This window comes from Narcine bancroftii, chromosome 8 (genome assembly GCF_036971445.1).
Source record: "Narcine bancroftii isolate sNarBan1 chromosome 8, sNarBan1.hap1, whole genome shotgun sequence".
NCBI lineage: Eukaryota > Metazoa > Chordata > Chondrichthyes > Torpediniformes > Narcinidae > Narcine > Narcine bancroftii.
In genome coordinates, this window is record NC_091476.1 from 75,362,405 (window position 1) to 75,388,718 (window position 26,314).

At 47.8% G+C, this 26,314-nt stretch overlaps 1 protein-coding gene across 3 annotated transcripts in view; it reads right to left on the bottom strand.

Moving 5' to 3' along the window:
• The window catches only part of mark2b (MAP/microtubule affinity-regulating kinase 2b), a 111,938-nt gene that overhangs the window by 73,496 nt on the left and 12,128 nt on the right, over positions 1-26,314 (bottom strand). For 2 of the 3 annotated variants that reach the window (XM_069894217.1, XM_069894215.1), the window contains exon 1: positions 12,939-13,001. The exons of the other annotated variant lie outside the window; for it this stretch is intronic. In XM_069894217.1, the coding sequence (XP_069750318.1) occupies positions 12,939-12,986 (48 nt within the window). In that variant the 5' untranslated portion in view covers positions 12,987-13,001. Of the gene's footprint in view, positions 1-12,938; positions 13,002-26,314 lie in introns of those variants that run through there. 3 annotated transcript variants of the gene reach the window in all.

Genomic DNA, 26,314 nt, shown 5'->3' on the forward strand with positions numbered 1-26,314 from the left:
CGAGGATCTGTCCTGGAGACTCCATGTCGATGCAAACAATGAAGAAGGCCCGCCAGCAGCTATACTTTTGAGGAATTGGAGAAGATTCAGTACGTCACCAAAGACACTCGAAAACTTCCACAGATGTACTGTGGACCAGTTGCATCACTATCTGGTACAGAGCTGCCTATGCTTAAGACCAGAAAAAAACTCCAGAGGGTTGTGAACTCGGTCTGCGACATTGCGGGCACCAGTCTCCACTTCATCGAGGACAACTACAAGAGGCGGTGTCTTAAGAAAGCAGCCTCTATCCTGAAGGACGCCCACCATCCAGGCCATGCCCTCTTCATACTGCTACCATCAGGAAAAGAGAACAGAAGCCTGAAGACGAGCACTCGGTGGCATCAGATTCCTGAATGAATAATGAACCACAGACACAGTCTCACTTTGTCTTTCTCTTGGACTATTTTTATCTGTTTTGTAAGGTGGTTTTTATATCTAAACGTTTGCTCTGTGATGATGCTGCAAAACGAAGAATTTCATGACATGTTCGGGACAATAAATTCTGATTCAGTTTGAGCACCATTCCTCGTATCCTAGTAAAAGCGGCCTATTCTGTCCCATTCTCCTGTTCCATCCCAACAACACCAGGATTTAACAAGTTTGCTTTCAACAGTTACTACAAAATGGATCTGGGAGGCTTTAGCTCCATGTTGTCATTTTTGACAGGATTGACTCCCAGTAGATTTAACTGGGGAGCTTAGATAGCAGATAACTCCAGCCATTGTTTATATGCTCTCTCTCCTCCCCCACTCAAAGTACTCTTGGGTTTTAATTGGGTGGCAGTCTGATTATTTTCTGCCTCTGGCTAAACAAAGTTTTGCAGAGCTTTGAAAAGCCTACCAAGGTTTGTAAATATACTGTGGTCCCAGACACACTCAGGAGTTTACTTTTGTTTGGAGATCAAGGGTACAGCCACTTCTTCCCAGCCTATCCTCTATTTCCAGTGTATGGTGGCCACCACCCTGTGACCACTACAAGAGTTTGCACAGGGTACAAGAGATTATATATCTTGGTGCTGGGATATTTCTGGGGTATTTCCGATCAGAAAGGCTGATCGTGGGAACCACATTAAGCCTCGATATCAGCAATATCCCTGCCACCAGTGAGGGGATCTGCGGCTGAAGAACACACAGGCGACTTGGGGTGAGGAACCCACTCAATCCAGGCTGCAGACTGGCCGAAGGGAGTACCAGGTATCTGAACCTGGATGAGAAGGTGTCAAGGGCAGGAAGGGGGCCTGGGGCGCCGAAGGCTTCCTGATCACATCAGAAGTTTGGATCTGGACCTCAGGTTGCCGATGGTTTGGACTGAAGTCTGTGTGGCTGGAAAGGCAGACAAAGCAGTGGAGGTGAATCCCTGGACACTCAGCAAGTCTCAAGGGACTTTTGTTTGCTTCTCTTTCTCTGACTATAAGGGGCACCGACCGGGCAATTTCTACCGATGGTGAATCTTTCCCTGCCTTACGGTAGGACTGAATGCAATTTCATGTAATATGACATCTGTTTTACCAAAATTCAGGTGTCCCATGCTGTTTCATGATCATTTTCCTTTCTTTGACTGTCAAATAGTCTGATGTTGAGCTGTGCCCATCTCCAATTGAGAAATATTTCCTCCATAGTATTTCTGGGAAGTTGACCGGTCCGTTGGAGAGGCTACCTTTTGTAAATTAAATTGGAATAAATATATTGCCTGCATAGTACTAACAAAAATCCTCTCTCCTGCTCTGGGAGTCGCTGTGGTTGTGCCCCCTGAGATGCATCGACTCACCACAACCCAGCACGTTCTGTGGGATTTGTGGCTCCGAGGCATGGGTGGCAAGCGTCCCCGTGAAAGTGTTGCAACGATAAAGCTGTTTTTTTCCACCACAGCAGAACCACCTTCTGAAAATAGACAAATGGTTTTGGATTCCAGCCTTCCACAAGGAACAAAATGAGAGAGGAACTGAATCAATGGTCACACACAAAGGAAGGCTGACATTATCCAGCACCTTAGTCGGGAGGATGGTGCCAACACTTTGGAGCCAATCAGCTCTCTCTCGCTACTGTAACAAAAGAAAGGTGGGAGCCGATTTGCAATGGTCAAGCTCACACAAAGAGCACTAGTCATACTGCAGGAAAACTGGCCATTCGGCCCAAATATCCATGCTGACCAAACTTTCACCAAAGCTCGTACAATTTAGAACCACAGAATACGACAGCATAGAAACAGGCCCTACATCCCAAAACTTCTCCATGCCATAAAAACCACAGAACACTACAGCACAGAAAACAGGCCCTTTGACCCTTCTAGTCTGTGTTGAACTATTATTCTTCTTAGTCCCACTGACCAGCACCCAGTCCTTAGCCCTCCATACCCCTCCCATCCATGTACCTGTTCAAATTCTTTTTAATTGTCAAAACTGACCCCGCATTCACCACTTCAGCTCCCACCACTCTCTGTGTGAAGAAGTTCCCTCTCATGTTTCCCCCTAAACTTTTCCCCTTTTACCCTTAACCCATGTTCTCTGGTTTGTATCTCACTTAGCCTCAGCGGAAAAGGTCGACCTACGTTTACTCTATCTATCCCCCTCATAGTTTTGAACACCTCTGTCAAATCTCCCCTCATTCTTCTAAGCTCCAGGGAATAAAGTCCCTACCTGTTTAACCTTTCCCTGTAGCTCAGTTCCTCAGGTCCCAGCAACATCCTAGTAGATCTTCTCTGCTCTCTTTCTATCTTATTGATATCGTTCCTGAAGTTCAGTTACCAAGTTTTCACAGTTTAGAACGATAGAACACGACAGCACAGAAACAGGCCCTTCAGTCCATCTAACTTATGCCAAACTATTTTTCTGCCTCGCACCTTGACCTGTACCCAAACCATAATCCTCCAGACCACTCACGTCCATGTGCCCATCCAAATTTCTGAAATGTCAAAATCTAACCTGCATCCATCACTTCTACTATGTCAAAAGGTGTTCGTTGGATATAATAAGGGGAGAGGTGAGAATTTATCATGTCTGTGCAAAAGGAGGCAGAAATGGGAGAGACAGCTGGGGGAAGGTGACAGGAGAAGAAGTGAGGGGGAGAGGGGTTGTTGGGGGGGGGGGGGAGTTAACTAAAGCCAGAGAAGTCAATATTAATGCCATCTGGTTGGAGGCTGAATGAGCCAAAAGCAGGAAATCTCAGGCCTGAAACGTCAGTGATGTATCTTTACCTCCTGTGGACGCTGAGAGACCAGCCGACTTCCTCCAGCATTTCGGTGTGTTTTTACTACAATCACAGTGTCTTCAGACTTTTGTGTTTCACACAAATCAGTCAGCTCAGATTCTTGGGCTGCACAGTTCTCAAGGCTCAAAATGGAATGGCAGTTACACGTCTCAAATAAGAGGTCCAAGCTTGCCTTGCTAGGCACCCGATGTATCAAGTTCAACCCTCAAAGATGCATTTCCAATCAGGTCCAACAATCAACTTCAGTGGCTTGTCATTTCCCCCCCACCCCCATGGTGGGGACAGGGGGTGATTGTTCCACAGGTCAGGCGTCACATTGTGAGCCCTGTCTCCCTCCAATGAGCAGTTTGTGGCGAGAAGGGAATGGTCACCCCAGGTATGGTGCCAGAGGTTGGAAGGGAAGTTCTAGCAACAGCAGAACAGCTGGGAAGCCTACAGTTAACGCGGTTAATACCAGGTTAAATTGCCTTCAACAGGGCAATAGAGAAGAGGGCAGAACTGACTGCCCTGTTTCTCTGCTGTAAAACCCTAACTGGCTTCCAAAGGTCAGCACGCCCTTCACATACAGAAAAGGAGCAAGTCCAACCCCAACTTCCCTCCATCAGCATCCGACGAGCGTTGAAAAATGCAAGCAAAGCTGGGACTTTTCCCCTAGAGATGAGGCTGAGGAGAGTTGGGGGATTACAGAGGTTAACATAAGGTGAATGGTCAAAGTTTTTCTCCCAAGGCAGGGTTAAAGTGAGAGGGGAAAGGTTTTAAAGAGGACATTCCCCCCCCCCTCCCCCACACACACACACACAGAGGAAGAAGGCCTGTGGGAGTGGTACAGGTGAGTATGACTGAGGTTTGAAATACATTTAGTCACATATGTGGTTAGGGAAATGTGAAGGGTTGGTCGGGAACTCAGCCTGCAATATCACGGGTATCAGTCTTCAGTCCATTGAGGATATCTACAGGAGGCATTGTCTCAAGAAAGCAGCCTCTATCCTCAAGGGCCCACACCACCCAGGCCGTGCCCTCTTCACTCTGCTACCATCGGGAAGGAGGGGCAGGTGCCTGAAGACGAGAACCCAGCGGCACAAGGACAGCTTCTTCCCCTCCGCCATCAGATTCCTGAATGAACAATGAACTACAGACACTACCCGACTTTGTCTTTATTTCTTGCACTACTTTTATTAATTTGGTACGGTAGTCTCTTTAAACATTTGTACTGTGACGCTGCCACAAAACAAAGAATTTTGTAACATGTTCATGACAAGATCTGATTCTGAGGTTATGGGCCAAATGCAGGTAGATGGAACAAGCTTGCGTGAACAAGTTGGGCAGAAGGGCCTGTTTCCATTCTGTATCACTCGATTACTGTGTGGAGGGACGGGTTTCATGAGGATGGGACATTAAAAGCTTGTCCCCTCAGGTGTCCATCGTAAAAACCCTTTCAGCAGATGACCAGGGTGAACTTCCACCTCGACCCTCCATCCACGATTGCAGATTCTGGGCATCGTCACATCTTCACTTGTGGAAGCGTGCTGGGTTCTAAGCTGACTGGCGTGCCTTCTACATTACAACAGGGCACCAACTCACTTGCAGTGAAACACCAAAGCCTGCAGATGCTGCGATTGAAGTTACACCCCAGAAATGGAGGAAGAACTCAGCAGGTCTCGCAGCATCCATAGGAGGTCAAGATATATTACTGATGTGTGGGCCTGTTGCCCTTCCTCAAAATGTGAGTAAAACACAGGCAGGCAGCTGAATTAAAAGGCTGGGAAGAAGAACAGGTAGGGGAAGGAGCCAAGACCATGAAGGCCTCAAGTCCGAAACATTGGTGATGTACCTTTACCTTTGCTGCATAGGGCATTGTTTGACCTGCTGAGTTTCTCCAGCATTTATGTGTTTTTTCACTTAACAGAATCCTGAGTTTTACCAACAGATAAAAGATGTTAATTGGACTTGGACAGGAGAGAGGAAAGAGAAGAACTGATAGGAGAGGAGCTTGCTTTGTGAAATAAAAACCCAACTCTGGAGAAACTCAGGAGGCCAAAATGTGGACTTTATGTAGCAAAGGTAAAGATACAAAACCAACATTTCGGGCTTGAGCCCTTCATCAATGGATGGAAAAACGTCAGCAGGCGTCCAAACAACATGGTGAGGGAGGGGAGGAGCATGGACCCACAGGCAGGAGGACGAACCCACAGGCAGGAGGTACCATAATCAAAATCAGGATTTATTGTCAGAACAAGTCATGAAATCTGGTGTTTTGTGGCAGCGTCACAGTGCAAACATTCATATTCTAACCATCTTACTATAAAAAATAAAATAACAATAAAAGTCAGGCCGTGTCTGTGGTTCATTGATCATTCAGGGATCTGATGGCAGAGCGGAAAAAGCTGTCCTTGTGCCGCTGGGTGATCGTCTTTAGGTTCCTGACCTTTTTCTCCAATGGTAGCAGAGTGAAGAGGGCAAGGCCTGGGTGGTGGGGGTCTTTGAGGGTAGAGGTGCCTCACGTCGATATTTTCGATGGAGTAAAGTCTGATGCCTGTGATGTGGCAGCAGGCCAAGTTAACAACCTTCTGGAGTTTATTCTTGTCCTGAGAGTTGGCACCTCTGTACCAGGCAGTGATGCAATCAGCCAGGTGGATAAGGGAGAGGGCACACCAGCAAACAGGAGGAGGATGGATAGCTCTATGAATGGAAAGGGAAGGGGTTGGAGAGATGGAGGAAAGGAGACAGAGGGATGGGGAAGGGAGGGAGAACGGGGACTGGGCTAGCAGAAACCAGAGACATCAATATTAATGCCGTCCAGTTGGAGAGTGCCCACACGGAAAAATCAGGTGTTGTTCCACCAATTTATGAGACAGGACATGAGGTCGTGGATAGACAGATAAGCATGGGATTAGGGCAGAGAATTGCAGTGGTTGGCCACTGCGAGATCCCTGTCACTGATGCAGAGAGTGAAGGTGCTCAGCGAAGCGATCTCCCAGTGTGCACCTAGTCTCCCCGAAGTAGCCTCTGTGAAAGCAGAGCAAGGGGAAAGGAGACAGAGGGAAAAGGGAAGAGAGAGACAGAGCTAGAGGAAAGGAGACATAGGGAAAGATGGGATGGGGGGGGCCAACGGAAACTGGTCAACGTTAATGCCATCCGGTTGGAGGGTGCCCAGACAGAATACAAGGTGTTTTTCCTCGACTTTGCAGGTAGTCTGGCAGTGCACGAGATCATGGAAAGATGTGCTAGCGTGGGAATGGGTCAGGGATTTGAAATGGATGGCCACTTACCACTTGGCCAATTCACTTACTGCCACCCTCTTATCGATAGCCCGAGGACTTGAAAGAAAATATAGAAAATCCTTCCTTAACTATCTAGGTCAGACAGCAAAGGCACGTGGCTTTTGTGTCCTGGTCAGCCTTTTGGAAAGCAAGACAATTCTCCTGGCAACACTCATGTATCCATCAATGGATTAAAATGATATAATTTGTCATTAAATAAAGGTAGCAATGGTTTTGATATGAAGCCAGCTGTGACAAGCAGTACAGATCAAACTCAGTGAGCTTGTGTTCTGCACACAATACTGCAATAACAGGCCGCGATACGGATATATTTTTAGACTTTTAGAAGGTCTGATACGTATCAACTGGGAAAAAAAATTTCAAGGTGGCAGAAGCAGAGACGTGCCTCGGTAAAGAGAGAATTGGGGTTGCTGTGCTTTTACACAATGAGCTCTCCTACCAGAGCTTGGTCAATTGAGAGGATGTGTGACTGCAGGAACAGCTGGCAGCCATTCCACCCCTGGAGCCCATGCTACTATTCGGCGAGACCAAGCCTGATTGGTTATGGAACGCCACGTAGCTGCCTTTTTACACCCCTTCCTGCCTGCCTCACCTTCCATCTCATTTGGTCCACAAAAACCTTTCCATCATGGGCTTAGAATTAGTGGTGGCCTCTTGTGATGCTGTTCTGATGCGACCACTCTTTGCACGCAGACATCCGACTAAACTCACAAAGTCCGGCTCTAATTTTTAGAACAGTACTTCCACACCGGCCCCCCCCCCCCCCACTCCTCTCAAGGTCAACCAGAAAATAGTTCTTCCTTATCAGTTCCTCTTGAAATCTCATCATATTAATTCCAGGAACTGGGTGGAATGCACTTTGTGTCACACACAGTCCTGCTGCAAGGGGAGGGGTGTGGTGGGATGGTTTACAAGGACGAGACCAGAAATGGAATGGCCTGTGAATCACAAAGTCTCAGGTCCTACCACCCCTGGGCCGGATGTCACAGCCTCTCAAACACCACACAAAGACATTGTAAGAGGAAAAACACAGGATTCTGTTGACACTGTGGTTAAGTGAAAAAAAAACACAAATGCTGGAGAACTCAGCAGGTCAAACAGTGCCTTTATGCAGCAAAGGTGAAGGTCCATCACCAACGTTTCGGGCTTGAGCCCTTCATCAAGGTGAAATGTTCGAGGAAATGGGAGTGACACTAGCACCTTGTTTGAGAACGGAGTGAATTGATGGTACAAGATTATAAAAAGCTGTGTAACGATTGTATTTGTTGCTGGTATCGTGAATAAAGTGTTTTATTAAAAAAAACAAATTGTCATTTTTCCACTTAGTAAATCAAAAAAATCTGCCGACACCATGGGTGAAGTAAAAATAAAATGTTGGAGAAGCTCAGCAGGTCAAACAGTCTCCTTTACGTAGCAAAGGTAAATTACATAACTGACGTTTCGGGCTTGAGCCCTTCATCAAGGTATGAGAGAATGCTGGCGGGCATCTGATTAGTGGTGGGGGGAGGGTGGTGGGTGGTAAAGGCAGGAGATGATGGGTGAGGGGAGGGAGGGGAGAGCAGCGATCAGGGGGAGGAGGAATGACTGGATGGGTAAAGGGTAGGGAGGGGAGAACTGGAAAGACAAGATGGGGGAGGGGGGGAAGAAAAGGCAAGCAAGTTTAGCAGAAAGCAGAGAAGTCAATGTTAATGCCATCTGACCGGAGAGTGCCCAGACGGAAAATAAGGTGTTGTTCCTCCAATTTGCCTATGGTCAGGTACACAAGGCTATGGACAGACATGAGCTTGGGAGTGTGTCCTTTCCCACTTGAGAACAAGTGGCTGCTAGGAGACCCAATGAGAAAAGATCTTTAAATTATGAACGGTGTGGCCTGGGAGGGCATAGACCAAGATGAAGAATTGCCAAGAAACCTTAGAAGCTTCAAAAGAAATCTTACCAAAAGAGTGTTGGGAATGTGCAACATACTCCAAGAGGGATGGTTGGGGCAATAACGACCTATCTATCCAAAGGCAGTAAAACACGAAAGTCTGCAAACACTGTGTTTGAAATAAAAACACTGCCAGAGAAAGTCCATATACTTTATAGAACAAAGATAAAGATACCTGTACATAACCAACGTTTCAGGTTGGAGTCCTCCATGCGGTTTTACTCTAACCAAAGGTAAAAGCCCAAGTGCAAAGGCGGAGATTCTCTCCCCTTGCGTCGGAAGACTTACCCTCCATGAATGTGCGCTGGCCGGCTCCAAGGCGCCGACTGCAATCCCTCCCAGAAGATGGGTCAGCGACGAGTCGCTGCACTCCGCCGCCTAGCATGAATGTAATGCCGCTTAAGTGGCTGGCTGGGGCGGGCTGATGACATCACCGTGACCCACCTCACTCACCCCTCTCCCACAGTGGGGGGGGGGGGGGTGTCAGGGCAGCAAGGGCTGGACCGTTAGTGGGCGGGTGGTGACAGCCCCACCCAGTCGCTCTCGCCCCTCACCAGGCCGCTTTGGCCTTCGGGGCAGCATGTCGGCGCCAGCGACTCAATACACGGCAGAGCAGTGGGTATAATCCCCCACACAGCTGGAACCGTTCTGGGAAACGCTCTGAGAGCGGTTCCTGCTGCGTGGGGGGATTATCGGTAAATGGGTCAGCCATTGCTCGGTGCGTAAGTATGGCGTCGTGGCACCAGTAGCCACAGCCCCTGAAAGCCACATTAACGCCCCAGCCACCTCCAGGCTGAAAGGGGACATCAGGGCAGGCCAACTAAAGAGGTTGGCATGGTCTGGTTGGGCTGAAGAACCTGTTCTGACACACAAGAATACAACCCGCTGCTCCACAGTATTTGAAAACTTTCAACATCTTGGGAGGCAGGTTTTCTCAAAGTAGAGAGCAAGATGAGGGAAGTATCTGCTTGCAAGTACCATTGACCCTGATGCTGATGCGATGGGATGTCATGATGAGAGTTACACACGTACTGTATACAGATATTCTTACTTGCTGCAGTCACACTGGTGCACCGCAGACCAATGACCATGAGACAAAGAGAAAAACATAAAAGGACACATAAATAAATGTTGGCAGGTGATGCAAAGCAGTGAGTGAAGAAGCCTCTCGTCTGTTCTAAAGGGACACTGACCAAAATGCATGACCATACCCATCCCTGTGCTATTATTCCATCTGCCACTTCCTTCCCCATTCTCCCAACCTATACAGGTCCCTCAACAGACTTCATGCTTCCTCAACACTACCCGGCCCTCCATTTGTCTTCGTATCATCTGCAAACCTGGCCACAAAGCCATCAATTTGGCCATCCAAATCATATACATACTGCGTGAAAATTAGTCCGCCCCATGAATCTTCTCTTCCAACTCTCACTCTCTTTTCCTTTACCTCTCTGTCCCCTTTCTCTTCTGCATTCAAAGAGCCACCCCCCACCCCCACTTCCAATCAATTCTCACCTTTTTATCTCTCCTGACATGTCCAATTAACATCTTTTGTCTGTCCGCCTGTATTCCTTACCATGGCCTCACCGTCCTAAATCTACTCCCCTGAATCTTGAGGCGATATCCCCAGATTCTGGCCTCCCCCACCAATGGAAACAATTTACCGACCTCTATCTTATCCATGCCTTTCAAAATTTTACAGATGGTCCCCGTTTTACAATGGTTCAACCAACACATTTTCGAAGTTACAATGGTCCGAATCTGGACTTTCAAAGTTGAGTTCCAATGAGTCCCTGCACTTGCAATATGTCCCCACTCTGGACGATGGCAGCATCAGGCGAGAGTAGTATACAGCATACTCTCACGATGCTGATCAACCACACTCACAGTCTCTGTATTCAATGTTAAATTATAAAAATGGTGGGCATGATATTCTTTTTTGATTTACGATGGGAGTGCTGGAACAGAACACCATTGTAAGTTGGGAAACACCTGTCTATGTTTCTATAAGATCTCCTCTCAGCGAGTACAGTCCCAGACGACTCAAACCTCTCCTCATAGGCTAACTCCCTCATCTCTGGAATCAACCTGGTGAACCCCCTCTGCGCATAGATGAGGAGGAACTGCTTTTCCCGGAGGGGGGTGAATCTGCAGAATTTGCTGCCCACTGAAGCGGTGGAGGTGACCTCATTAAATTTATTTAATATCTTTACATCATCGGAGAATTAAGGGATATGGGGGAAAGGCAGGTGGGTGGAGATGAGCCTCTCGTCAGATCAGCCATTGAAAGGCGGGACAGGTTCAATGGGCTGGATGGCCAACTCCTGCTCCTATTTAAGGAAGAGATGCGTCATGTTTTGGGAAACCAGAGGATCGGAGATTTGTGGCACAGGTTCGGCCATGACCCGACTGAATTGTAGAGGCTCACAGTGCCTGAGAGACAACTCCTATGCCTATTTTAAGTTTTTACAATCAGCATCTTACTGAGACACAAGCTTTTCATCTTGTGCCAGGCACTGATGACACTAGAGATTAAATACAACAACGTCATTGGGGAAGAGATGCCGGGGGTGGGGGGGATACAGACTGTTCCATTGCTTCAGTTATACAGTGATCTGTGAGCAAGAAAGCATTACGGTGCTTGACTTGCAGGAAGTAAATGGAGTTCATCCAAGACTGGAGGAAAGAGAATAAGTCCACAAGCCACAGAAGCAGAAATAGGCCATTCAACCCATCAAGTTTGGCCCATGAGCTGATCCATTTTCCTATTCAGCCCCACTGCCTGGCCTTCTCCCCATAACCTTTGATGGCCTGGCTAATCAATCTCTGTCTTAAATGCACCCAATAACCCGGACTCCATGACCGCCTGTGGCCACAAATTCTACAGATTCACCGCCCTCCAGCTGAAGAAATTCCTGCATACCTCTGTTCCATTTGGATGCCCTACAATCCTGAAGTTGTGCCCTCTTGTCCAAGACTCTCCTACTGTGGGGAACATTCTTTCTACATCTACACCAGGGGTGGCGAACCTTTTAATTTTTCATTTAGACATGCAGCATGGTAACTGGCCGTCTGGACCAAAACGGCCTGCTACCATGCTGAATGTCTGAGTTAAAAATTAAAAGGTTGGCCACCCCTGAAGGCTTTCCACGCCTGTCAACATTCAAAATGTTTCAATGCAGAAACCTCCCCCACCCACCCCCATTCTCCTTAATTCTAATGAGGACAGGCCAAGAGCTGTCAAATGCTCTTCAGTGAACATTAAAACTCAAAAGATAAAAGTAAACATAATCCAGGCTGGGCAGCCAAGGCATAGAACAGAGGACTAAAGTAACAAAGGAGAGACTGATGAGGGTACAACAGAGACGTGCCCACATTTCAGGAGAGCGCCCATAAGAGAACAAAAGGTGAAGACTCTCTGAGAGAACCACACACTACAGAGCACCTTGCCCACAGTCTTCCTTCAAGTCAGCTGATGAATCTTAATGGGCAGCCAGCAGGAGAGGCGAGTGGTTTCAGTAACAGGGTTCGTGGCCACAACTGGTTAGTGACTGGTGAAAGCTGAATGGAATGGGGAACATTGATACTGTCTACCACAGAAATACGGGTGCAGGGAAGGGAAAAAAGGACAGGCGAGTGGGCTGACAGACAAACGAAGTCAGACTAGCTCACCAATCGTAGCAAAAGCCAATCCCCAGGATTGAAATTATCTGTCCTCCCCATCCTCCACCCCCACAATGGGAATGGGTTTATCCCAGTATTCCTCTTCTTCCCCCCCCCCCATGGAGTGGGCTTACCCCAGCTCTTCCTCTCACCCCCCCATGATAGGATTGGGCTTACCCCAGCTATTCATCTCTTTCTCCCCCCCCAAAAATGGGAGTAAGTTTACCCCAGCTATTCCTCTCTTTCTCCCCCCCCAATAATGTGAGTAAGTTTACCCCAGCTATTCCTCTCCCCCACCCCCTTGACAGGGGTTCACCGGTTCCTCCAACCCCCCACGCGCCGTGATATGCAGGTTGCCCCAGGGTCCTCCATCCCCCATGACACAGAATACCTTTCATGGCAAGCTGCACAGGGGTGATGGAGAGAGACCTACGCTGTGTTTCAGCATGTACACGGGGGCTTGGCAGGTTGCTGCTTGCTTCCTGTTCAGCCAGATGCTTCACAATCACATCCCAGTGAAGCTGCCCGAAGGACTCCCTCCCATCCCACCTGTAAAACAGAGCCTGCTCAGAGAAGAGGGCTGCAACCTCACCCCTCCCCCCCCCCCACTCCCACAAGGCTCGTTCCCCTTCACCAGAGCACAGCATCAGGGCAGTGGCGAGTGGCTTAAAACCCAGGCCCCATCTGCCGGCTTCAGTGGTTCTGCTGGATGTTAAAGATCCTCCAGGGAATAGGAGACTGAAGCTCACCCTGGGTTGAGACCGACAACCCTCCTGCAATCACTTGGCAGTAACAAAGAAAAACTAGCCGGTTATTTACCTCCTGTATTGTTTGTAGAATCTTGCTGTGTATTTTGAAGTAATTCATTATGCAACCAGCTTAAGAGACATTTGCCACACAGAACTGCGCAGTGTGAGCACGAGTCTCTCCTCCAAGCAATACGTCACACAGCAATCACTGCACACCTACACACCTCTTGTGAAATGTTTCAAGACACGGGTGAGATTGTGGCCAGCTGCTGTTTGCAACTGGATGCACAGTAACGGGAGGAGCATTCATCATAACTGAAGATAAAGTATCCTACGTGCATGTTGGTACAAAATGCTGATGAGGGCACGGATTGCAGATGGTCTCAGGCTTCTGGTCTCCACGACTCGGCAGTTCATACTTGTGGAAGTAAAACACGAATGCCTGCAGACACCGACCGGGGATTGAAGCAAAAACACAATGCTGGAGAAACTCAACAGTGGTCCCCGACATATGTCAGAGTTCCGTTCTGATCAGATCTCGAAATGGACGCAAGCCGGATGCATGTTACTCTGGGCTGACATACTCTTAAACTTGAGCATTGGCACTTTGTCTACGGCCCAGTCTGACTGGCACTGGAAAGACCCGTTGTCCGCCAGTACCTGGCCTGCGCTTACCTCCCCCACCCCAAACACTGGGTCTGCCACTGCCTTTGTGTCCCAAAAATAGAACCCATTCGGCACCAGCTGAGTCTTGATGCTCTCCCGGCCCACGGCCGTCGCCAGATTGGCCATTAAAATAAAGAGCCCCTGGATCTCCGGGATTCTTTTTATTTTATTCTATTTTATTTTATTCTATTTATTTTATTTCTTTTATTCTTTTATTTACATATATTTTTTCCTCTTTTTTAATTTCTACAGTATTTATTTTGGTGGTGTGCAGAGATGGTCATAAATAGGGGACCACCTGTACTTTATGTCTTCTTTGGCTTGGCTTCGCGGACGAAGATTTATGGAGGGGGTAAAAAGTCCACGTCAGCTGCAGGCTCGTTTGTGGCTGACAAGTCCGATGCGGGACAGGCAGACACGATTGCAGCGGTTGCAAGGGAAAATTGGTTGGTTGGGGTTGGGTGTTGGGTTTTTCCTCCTTTGCCTTTTGTCAGTGAGGTGGGCTCTGCGGTCTTCTTCAAAGGAGGTTGCTGCCCGCCAAACTGTGAGGCGCCAAGATGCACGGTTTGAGGCGTTATCAGCCCACTGGCGGTGGTCAATGTGGCAGGCACCAAGAGATTTCTTTAGGCAGTACTTTATGTAGTAAAGATAAAAATACATAACCAATGTTTTGGGCTTGAACCCTTCATCATGTCGGGGTAAGGGTGGTGCCTGAATAATACTCGTGGCTCTGTCGGGAAGTCGAGGATTCAAATCACACTCCAGAGAGCTGCACACAAAATCCAAGGAAACCGCGGAGTTGTCAGAGGTCTCAAACCAAAGAACTGCTCTCTCAGGCGAACTTTATAGAGCCCAACTTCAAGTAGGGCCACACTAATCCTTCAACCAGCCGCAATAAATGTATAACAATCACAAAGAAGGCTCGTCAGTGGCTATACTTCATGAGGGATTTGAGGAGATCCGCATGTCACCAAAGACTCTTGCAAATTTCTACAGAGCATTCTGGCTGGTTGCATCACTGCCTGGGGTGAAGGTGTCAATGCACGAGACAGGACAGGGAAAGATCACAGAGAGTTGTGAGCTCAGCTAGCGCCATCATAGGCATCAATCTTCACTCCATCGAGAACATCGACTAGGTGGTGGATTTCTGAATGGACAATGAACCACAGACACTGCCTCTCTTTCTCCTATTTTGCCCTAATTCATTTCTTTTCCCAAATGTAATTTATCGCAATTTTTCCGCCAGTAATGCTGCCATACAAACGGCGAATTTCATGACATGTTCATGACCATAAATTCAGATTCTACTTCTGTCAACATATTCACAAAATAATATCTCTGCCAGGAGCAAAACTATCCAACAGGAAGTCAGGAAAGATTGGGGAACTGATTAACAGTCAAAAGGCAGCATCTGAGAAACAGCATACAGCCGGAAATGCTCGGGGTGGGCCAGTAAACAGAGGCAGCCAGATCACACAGCAAATTGTGATGTCTGATCCTGATAGAGCAGTGGAAATGGACTGGAACAGCACTTCGACAAAGGCATACCATCACAGGACAATAGGAAAAGGTAACTGACATTGTTTCTGAATCAGAATTTGTCACAAACATCACAAAATTTGTGGTTTGGTGGCAGCAACACAGGTGCAAATATTGCTAGAAGTTACCTTTAAAAAAAATTAATGAGAAAGTGAGGTTGGGTCTGTGGTTCAACGTCTGATGGCAGAGGGGGAGAAGCTGCTTTCGTTCTGCTGTGATTTCATCTTCAGGCTCCTTCCTGATGGTAGCAGTGGAAAGAGGGCATGGGTCCTTGAGAATAAAGGCTGCTTTTTTAAGGCACTGCCTCTTCTAGGTGTCCTTGATGGAGTGAAGACTGATGCCCATGATGGGGGGGGGTCTTTGAGGATAGAAGGGTAAAATGAGAAAGTCTGCAGACACCATGGTTGAGGTAAAAATGCAATGCTGGAGAGACTCAGCACTGTTGGACTTGCTGCATTTCCCCAGCAGAGTTTTTCCTTGATGATGGAGGCTGCTTTCTTAAGACACCACCTATTGTAGATGTCCTCAATGGAGTGGACTGATGCCCGTGGTGGCATTTGAGTGAAGACTGATGCCCATGGTGGAACATTGCGGGTACTTAAGAGACTCTTAGATAGGTACATGGATGAAAAATATAAAGGGTTATGAGATAGGAAGGATTTAATGTTTTTGTGGGTTTTTTTGGTAGGAATATATAGGTTGGCACAACATCGAAGGCAGAAAGGCCCAATGTTCTATGGTGCTGGCCAAGTTCACAACTCTCTGCAATCTTTTCCCGTCCTGTCCACACCGGACAGTGAAAGGATTTTAATGGGATAGATGCTGATAGAATGATAAATGCTCAGAGAAATTGGATAATTCTAGCAAGACCAACATTTACTATCCAGCCCAGTTTTCTCCTCAAATTAAGAGGCCATTCCAGAAGCCTGGAATCGATTTACTGGATCAGGAAGGTGAGGCTTCATTGTGAAAGATAAGCACATGTGGAGCATTGGCTGATTGGCAGGAAGCAGAGAATCTAATTTCAGGGATCACATGGCTGCCTGTGGCTTGTGTATTCCACAGGGGTCAGTGCTGAAGCTATTTCTTTATAGGTAGTATATTAATGATTTGGATTATAGAATGGAATGGGTTTGTGGCCAAGTTTGCAGGTGATACAAATGTAAGTGGAAGAGCAGGTAGTGTTGAGGTGCAGAAGAACTTGGACAGATTAGGAGACTGGGCAGAGAAGTGGCAAATGAAATACAATGCCGGAAAATGGACGTCACGCACTTTAGTTGGGAAAAAAATAACCAGGCAGACTTTTTTTTAAAATGGGAAAAAAAATTGAAAATCCCCAGATGTGAAGGGAGCCGGGAATCCTCGTGCAGGACGGTCTGAATGTAAATGTGCAGGTTGAGTTGGGGGTGAAGAAGGCAAATGCGATGCTGGCGTTAATTTCAAAGGGAATAGAATCTAAGAGCAGGGATGGGAGGATGAGGCTTTATCATTTCCTGGTGAGACCTCATGTGGAGAACTGTGAGCAGTTTTGGGCTCCCCATTTAAGAAAGGATGGGCTGATGTTGGAAAGGGTTCCAAGGAAGCTCACAAGGATGTTTCTGGGATTGAAAGGGTTATCATATGAGGAGCGTTTGACAGCTGTTGACCTGGACATGTAAATTTAGAAGAATGAGGGGGAGATCTCATTGAAACATTTTGAATGTTGGAGGGTGTGGACAGAGTCGATGTAGAAAGGTTGCTCCCCAATGGTGGGAGAGTCTAGAACAAGAGGGCACATCTTCAGGATTGAAGGGCGTCCACTTAGAACAGAGATGCAGATGAATTTCTTCAGACAGAGGGCAGTGAGTTTGTGGAATTTGTTGCCACGGGCGGTTGTGGAGGCCAGGTCATTGGGTGTATTTAAGGCAGAGATTGGTAGGTTCTTGATTAGCCAGGGCATCAAAGGTTATGGAGAGAAGGCTGGGCAGTGGGGCTGAGTGGAAAATGGATCAGCTCAGGGCAGACTTGATGGGCTGCTCCTATGCCTTATGGTCTTACAGCAATCTCACATTTTCATCATTAGACAGGCAGCTCGGTAACAGAAGCACTGCCCCACAGTTCTCGTAACCAATCTCGGGTGCTGTCTACATGGAGTTTGTACGCTTCCTCTGCAATGACAACCTTTTCGTCCCATATCGCAGAGATGCACAGGTTGGTCAGTTAATTATCCACTGTAAGTGGTGCGTGGGTGAGGGCAGAACCTTGGACAATGGGGGAGGGGGGGGCTGTGTGTAAATGGGAATGTGGATAGAGGAGAATCAGCTTAGATTTTTGATATTTTACAGTGGAGCAACTGAAGGGATAAAAGTCTGTGGATGCCGTCATTGTAGTAAAAACACAAGCACTAGAGGAACCCAGCCCATCTCGCAACGTCCATAGGAGGTAGTGAAATATAACTGATGTTTCGGGCCTGAGCCCTTCCTCTTTACTTCCTATGGTCGCCGCGAGAGCGGCTGAGTTCCACCAGCATCCCTGTTTTCACTTGATTTTTGATACCAACTAGACCTAGAGCCTGTTGCAATAAAAGGTCCTAACCTGAGGCCCTGGCCAAGCCTCTCTCTCCATGAACACTGCCCGTCTCACCGAGTCCCTCCACCTTCTCTTAGTTCCCTTCACACTCGAGACTCTGGCATCTATCGTTTTCGTGCCAATCCAGCTGAAGCGAAAGCCCAAGCAGTCATGGAGTTGTGATGGGATTCAAACACCTCCCCAAATCCATAATCCGAAACCTAGGCACAACTTCAGCACCGTCCGACCTCATTTCTAAACCCTGACTGCCCTCCATGACAGTCCAGCTGGCAGTAGATAACCCCGCCGGAATGTGCCTTATTTTCCTAACCTCCTGGAATCAAGCAACCAGGCAGATCCAAGGCTTCAGATCGCAAATTGAATACAACAGACAGTGGGGTAGAAAATCTGTGATCCATGGCCACTCTTTCACCTAAGGAACAAGGAAGTGCACCAATTTAAAACATTCTGGAGGCACGATTAGCACAATGTGGTTACAGCGAATCCGGCGCTCGCTGGAAGGAGTTTGTACGCTCTTCCCGTGTCTACATGTGTTTCCTCCGGTTTCTTCCCACCCTCCAAAAAACGTTAAGGGGTTGCAGGTTAATTGAGGCATTTATAGGCACCACGGGCTTGTGGGCCAGAAGGCCCTGTTGAAAACTGTGGTCAGCTGCTTTGCGATTAGCAAAACAGCCACCATCTATTTACTAATTAGCTGGAATAAGTTCACAACCTTGAGCAACAATATAAACCAGGAAGTGGTTTATAATTTTTAGTGGGACTCCAACAGGAGCCATTTACCAGTTTGTTCCAGCTTGTCTGTCTGCAGACAACACGGAGGAGAGGAATGGCCTAATGGATGACCATGCCCACCGGCACATGGCTGTGAGACGTGACACTGGGCACTGTCTTTGTTAAATGTGCTACAATCATTAAATGGGTCAAGAGGTTCTCTCAAGTAACCGGCAGAAAGTTGACACGTGATATTTAATCAGTGATGTACAAAGACAGATGGGTGGGGGGCGCGTAGAATTTCAGGGAAGAATTGGAGCATTACACCAAACACAGCTTCCTGGGACTGCATGTGATCGCTGCACTCCACATCCTACCATCAAGTATCATGCATTCTGCCTCGACGCAGTATTTATGAAATGAAAGTCTGGGGGCACTGCACAATGATTGAAGTAAAAACACAATGCTGGAGAGACTCAAAGGTAAAGATACATAACCAATGTTTTGGAATGGAGTCTTTAATCAATGTATAGAATAATGTAGGCAGGCGCCCAAACAAAATGGTAAGTGGGAAGGGGCAAGGGGAGGAGCAGGAGGTGAATATGGGAGAGAGGGCGCAGCAGCAAACAGGGGAAGGAGGGATGGCAATAGAGAGGGAAGGGGTGGAGAACTAAGGGAAAGAAGACAGAGAAAAGGGAAGGAAGAGTGAATTAGCAGAAACTGGAGGTCAATGTCGTCCAAGACGGAAAATCAAGTGTTGTTCCTCCAATTTACAGGTGATCTTGATGTGATAGTAAACGAGGCCATGGACAGACACGGGAGTAGGTGCAGAATTAAAACAGTTGGCCAGTGGAGACCCCCATCACTGATGCGGACAGAGTGAAAGTTCTCTGCGAAGCGATCTCCCAGTCTGCGTCCAGTCTCTCTGACGTAGAGAAGGCCACAAAGAAGACACCAGACGCAGTAGATCAGTTCCGCGAATACACAAGTGAAGTGCTGCTTCATATGAAGTGACCAATTTATGAACGGTATTCGCATTCTCCACGCTGTCCAGAGGATCAAATACAAAATTCTCTTACAGTTCCTAATCATCTAACCTTGGTTCACATCCCATTAAACCCCAAGCTAAGCGTGGGAGGTTAATGAGCTCTAACACGCTGACCACGTTACAGTTTATGGTGCTTTTTGGAAATGAAACATCAGAATCCCTCTTTAAGAATTGATTTCCACTACTCAGATGCTTTGATCAGGACAATGACTGCCATACCTCACACCCAGAACTCCCAGGAACTTTTGCACTGATGGGTCAGGGAACACTCAACTATCTGCTCACAATTAATAAGCCTGAGGTAGACTGCACGAACTCTCTTCACTCCTTACTTTTGCCCCAGATGGGGACATGTCCCCATCAAGTCATCAGTTCCAAAACTAGCTCACTGTCCTTCAGGGAGAGAATCTACGCCTCTCCTTGCACATACTCAAAGCCTTCAGAAGACCACGGGCAGCACGTTGGTAGAGTTGCCACATAGCACCGGTGACCCGGATTCTGTCTGCGTGCAATTCTCCCCGTGATCGTGTGTTTTTCCCACACCCTTATGACGTGCAGGTTGGAAGGTGAGCTGGACACTGTAAATTGCCTCAGGGGTAAGTGGTAGAATGTGGGAGAAGTTAATGGGGATGTGGGGAGAATAAAAAAGGTTAGCACAGAATCAGTGGGCCAAAGACCACATGACCATAAGATATAGAAACGCGCCATTCAGCCTTTCAAGTCTGGTCCACCATTCCATCATGATCCATTCTCCCACTCTCCTGCCTTCTCCACATAACCTTTGATATTCTGACTATTCAGATCAATGTGTGGCCTCCACGGGTAAAGGGGTAAAGCCAGGGCAGAGTTGATAAGGAAATCAGTCTGTTGCCAATGCAGTGGGACCCCCCCTCCCCCCACCAGTGCTAATGACAGGTTCATAAGAACGACAAAAGTCGATACAGCTTGGTGCCAGTAGCATTGCAGGAGTTGCCGTGCCAGTGCTGGATACAGGACTTCGACTTTCCCTTGGGGTTTACTCCCAAAAGTCTTTCCCATTTGCGGGTCGAGCCACAAGGCAGCGGAGGTTTGAAATCGGGGTTTTCCCTCTCCTAAATGAGTAACCATCCATAGTTAACGAGCCCCATCTGCCCGGAGCAACTGGTTTCAAGGTGCCAGTGGCTCACCTTTGCCCTTTATCCTGTCAGTGAGAACAGCTCCACTGGGCATAAAGACTATGGCCAGGAGTTGGACTTGGTTGTCAGAGGCTGCTTGAGTCGCATCCCGTGAAGAGCATTTGTGCAGCAGTGGGAGCTCGACCCCACTAACCATCCTTCAGCTACGGCGACCTTTAGAGCCGATCCAATCAATTTCTGCCTTAAACCCACCCAATGACCTAGCCTCCAAAGCTGCCCATGGTAGCAAATTCCAGAGGTTCACCACCCTCTAGCTAAAGAAATTTCTCCACATCTCTGTTTTAAATGGGTGCCCTTCGATCCTGGTTTGCCTGATTCCATGCTGCAATACTCCATGCTCTATCCAGGCACAAATGGAAGGAGTCCCTTGTGGATGATAAACCATCACGGACTAGGTGGACCAAATGGGTTTTTTTTATTTCAAAATTGCAGCAAGGTAACAGGCCCTTCCGGCCCATGAGCCCTTGCCGCCCAATTACACCCAGCTGACCTACAAATCTAGTACATTTTTGGAAGTTGGGAGGAAACCGAAGAACCCGGGGAAAACCCACGCAGAAACGGGGAGAACGTACAAATTCCTTATAGATAGCGTGGGATTCGAACCCTGGTCCCGATTGCTGGTACTGTAACAGCGTTGCGCTAACCACTAGGCCAACTGTGCCACATGTGTTATTTTTTTTTAAATTAACAGCTGGAAAAAGAGCTATAAGTTAAAGCAGTTTAGTCCAGGAATCAAAATTGGGAATGGAGTGTAGGAACCTGATATTGATCCTTCCAGTGGCTATTACTGCATTACCCTGACAGTCCTGAACATAAGGTCAAATCGAACAAAGGTGATCATTGTTCTTTAGAAAGAACCATACTGCATCGAATAGCAACAAGGAACTAAGAAACGGGAGCTTAAACAGGTTCAAGTTGATTATCATCCAATTGTAGAAGTGCATCTGGACGAAACAGCGATCTTTGGTCCTCTGTGCAAAAACATGCAGACGCATATGCAGATGTAGCACATATGCAGCATCAGAATTTATTGTCATGAACATGTCACAATATTTGTTGTTTTGTGTGTGATCCTCTCTGCCACTCTTATGGGCTTATGAACCAAGGAGCCGATTGTGGACTTCAGGAGGGGGAAATCAGGAGAACACTGGCCAGTCCTCATTGAGGGGTCAGCAGCGGAAAGGGTTAAGAGCTTCAAGTTCCTGGGTATCAACATCTCCTGGGACCTCCATGTCAATACAATCACAAAGGCTCGCCAGTGGTCATATGCTGTGAGGAGTTTCAGGAGATTTGATACATCACCAAGGACTCTTCCAAATTTCTAGAGGTAGCCCATGAAGAGGATTCCATCACTGTCAGATGTGGAGGTGCCAACACTCAGGACAGGAAAAGGCTACAAAGGGTTGCTAATTGGGCTAGCGACATCATGGGCATCAGTCTCCACTCCATCAAGGACATCTTCGAGAGGCGATGATTTAAGAAAACAGCCTCACACCTCAAGGACCGCCTTCTTCACTCTGCTGCCATCATGAAGGAGGTTCGGTAGCCTGAAGAGAAACACCCAGTGGCACAAGGACAGATTCTTCCCCTCTGCTGTCAGGACGATGAACCACAGTCACTTCCTCTTATTTTTGCACAAATTTATTTACTTTTTTTTTTAAATGTAAGTTATAGGAAGTTTTGCACTGTAATGCTGCCACAAAACAAATTTTGTGACATGTTCATGAGAATAAATTCTGATGCTAATTTGACTGTCGAGTCCTCATCACTGCCATCAGAGGGACCATTATACTGTATCCACTGGCACCAGTACAAGTAAGGCTTGATGCTGAGCTAAGTTACAATGGATGAGGCAGGGAATCCAAACACCTTCAACCCAAGTTTCATTCTCAAAACTAACAGCACCATTCATTCCTCCTGCAAACCAACATGGCCCTGCATCTGGGTAAAGCTCTGAGCAGGAAGTGAATGCGGTTCGACAATGTGGAACCAGCAGCAGCAATTCTTGATGCAGAACAAGGCAGAAGGTTTCAGCTCCCATCCCTTGGGCTGTGAAAGCACAGATCAGGCTTTTCACAGGGATGTGTACCATGTAATACAGGAAGGTGCGCCATTCAGTCCATTGGTCTATGTTGTCTCAAAAAGGGAAACCCTGCTCGCCCTGTTCTGCTTCTCCCTTCCCCGCCCTGTTCCCCGCTTCCCCTCCTGTTCCACTTCACTTGCCCTGCTCCCACACTCCTTCCACCTCATCTTTCCCTACCTACCTCGTTTCCCCCCCCTCCCCCCGGCCTTTTCCACCCCCCTCCCCCCGGCCTTTTCCACCTCTCCCTTGCCCCTCGGCCCGTTCCACCTCTCCCTTCCCCCTCGCCCCGTTCCACCTCTCCCTTCCCCCTCGCCCCGTTCCACCTCTCCCTTCCCCCTCGCCCCGTTCCACCTCTCCCTTCCCCCTCGCCCCGTTCCACCTCTCCCTTCCCCCTCGCCCCGTTCCACCTCTCCCTTCCCCCTCGTCCCATTCCACCTCTCCTTTCTCTGTGCATCTTCATGTGCCCTCTCGCCACTGGCCCAGGCCAGAAATTAAATGAACTGTGTAACCCACAGGAAGGTCAGTGATGAGGATAAACGAATTGCTCTTAAAGCCGAACAGAAGCAGGGTGCCTAAAATACTGAAGACATCATTATCCCTTTACTTCCTCTTTCAAAGAGCAAGGTAGTTTCCTCACAGTTCTCAGCTAGCCTTGCTCATGCTTTCGAGGAGTGCAGCCACAAAGTCGAGGGTCTGGAGTCTGGGTGATCAATGAACACAATTATCCCACCCATGTCGAAGATTTTCTGAACCAGGTGGGGTTTTAAATGACAAATCTGGTCATCTGGTACATTTGGCTCCTTCGCCGGAAGGGCCTGTTACTGTGCTGTATCTCTAAATTAATTTTTTTATATAAATCTCTGTCACTATTGGTGATGGCAGCTTTATTTAAGCAACTGATTTAAAAGACAATCAGCCCAGGCTCTTGAATTACGAGTCAAGTGACTAAATGATGACTTTAGTCTGGTTATAACATCCTTAGAATTATAGCAGCAGCTTTATTTAAATAAATGAACTGAAACACGGGCGCCCCAGTCTCCCAAGCTACTAGTCCAGTGACTGAATGACAATGTTAATCAGGTGAATCCATTCATACACACATTCAGGCTTCACACTATAGGCCAAAGCACACAAAGCAAGTGCCCAGGCACCGTCACACTGAACATTGGCACACCTCGGGGCCGGGGGCTCAGCCCACTCCTGTTCATGCTTCTGACCCACAACTGCATCGCCAGATCCAGCTCTAACAGTGTAATCAAGTTTGGAGATGACACGACCGTCGTTGGCCTCATCAGCAACAATGATGAGTCGCTCTACAGAGACGAGGTGGAGAATCTCGTGAGATGGTGCGAGAGAAACAACCCGAGACTCAACGTGGACAAGATGAATGTGGACGTCAGGTGGACCAGGGACGACTCTGTGGTGGAGAGAGTGGAGACACCAAGTTCCTTGGAGTTCACTTCACTAATGACCAATCATGGACCCTCAACATCTCCTCACTTGTCAGGAAGGTGCAACAAGGACTGCACTTCCTGAGAAGACTGAGTCAGGTAAGGCTACCAGCCACCATCACGTCAACCTTCTACAGGAGCTGTATCAAGAGCGTCCTGACTGGCTGCATCACATTGTGGGGACGGTTGCTGCAGAGGTCAATCCACAGCGACAGAGAGGATCACTGGAGTCTCTCCCCCACCCACCCACCATCGACGTGATCTTCCGGGATTGTTGTCTGAAGAGGGTAGGCAAAATCATTGAGGACCTCTTCCCCCACCCCCCACCCACCCCCCCCCCCCCCCCCGCCCACCTATAGCATCTTTCAGCTGCTCCCATCGAGGAAGAGATCCAGGAGGATCAGACCCAGCACCACCAGGCTGAAGATCAACTTCATCCCACGGGCAGGGAGAATGCTGAATGACCAAAGGAGATGCTCACACTGACCCTCCAGGACTCTCATATTCATGAAACAATATCTATTTATTTGTATAGATTATATACTTGTCCTATATATGTACTGTTTTTCTGTATGTGTGTTATGTCTGGGTGTGTGTCTGCATGTTTTTGCACCAAGGTCCGGAAAACACTGTTTCATCGTGTTGTACTTGTACAGATGATAAACTTGACAAGTCTGCACAGTGACATGAAAGCAGAATACAGTGGTTCTGAAAGACCAAACTAGAAAATGCTGATGCACAAAATGTTTAGATCCATGGCCTTGCAATGATGTGAGGTATAAAATGCACTGACCAGCTGCATCACTGTCTCATATGGGAACACCAATATCCACCGAGCGTAAAGCCCCGCAAAAGTAGTGGACACAGCCCAGGACATCACAGGCAAAATCCTCCCCACCGTCGAGAACATCTACGGAGAACGTTGCTGTCAGAGAGCAGCAGGGATCATCAAGGACCCACCCCACCCAGCACACGCTCTATTCTCGCTGCTGCCATCGGGAAAGAGGTCCAGGGGCCACAGGACTAGCACCGCAAGGTTCAGAACCAGCTGCTTCCCATCCACCATCAGACTCTCAACAACAAACTCAATCAGGGACTCATTTTAGGTCTCCGAGGTGTACTTTATTGATTTTTCTCTCTCTGTATTGCAGTTTATTTACATGTATACACTGTGTATAGTGTTTTTTTTGCACTATCAATTAATTAGTGTTATTTCTGCCTGGCCCGCAGGAAAAAGGATGCCATGTACAAACTCTGACAATAAATCTGAATTGGAAGTGCCTGCTGTGTATTTGCAGCAGGTCCTGTTCTGGAGGACGCACATGTACCCGATGCCCTGCATCCAGACCCAGAGCTAGAACTCAGAACGTGCACTGGAACCAGACCAGGGTTGGAGGAGGGCCTGTATCACAGAAACAACAGCACTCTCATTACAGTATATATAGGAACTGGAGACAGAGGAGCTCACTGCAATGACAACAGATGCCTTGACACATTTGTACATTTTAAATAGAGACACACGCGAGTCTAAATTAGAACATTACGTGCCATCACTTCCTCCCTCCTGATGCAGTGATATGTGGATGGCCACATGCTCGACAGCCCAGAACAGTTCACAACCATGACTCCCTCCCCACCATTATAACGATCCCACAAAAGCCAAGGCAGAAAAACCTGGAGAGCGCGTCAACTCTCTTGAGCTAATCAGTCTGGCTGCTGATGGCCTGATGTGTGCATGCAATGGCTCTTAAAGGAAACCTTCACCTCCAATTTGCTCTCCCTGGGAGGATGTGGGGGCTTTGAAAAGGGTAAATGGGAGTGCTCCCTGGATTACAGGATGTGAGCTGAAAGAGGTGTGGGGGGAGGGGGGCAATCTCCAGAGCAGAGGCTGAGAGGTGACCTGCTCTAAGTTTATAAAATTGTGAGAGTTATATAGACATGCATTTAAGTTTAAAGGAGATGTACAGGGTAAGAATTTTCTTTAGAGAGCAGTCAGTACCTGCTATAGGGAGTGGCAGAAGAACATCAGAAACAGGAGCAGGAGTTGGCCATTCGGCCCATTGAGCCTGCTCCGCCATTCAATGCGATCATGGCTGATCTGATGAGAGGCTCATCTCCATCGATCTGCCTTTTCCCCATATCTCATAATTCACCTATGATGTAAAACTCCATCCAACCTTGTCTTAAATATATTTACTGAGATAC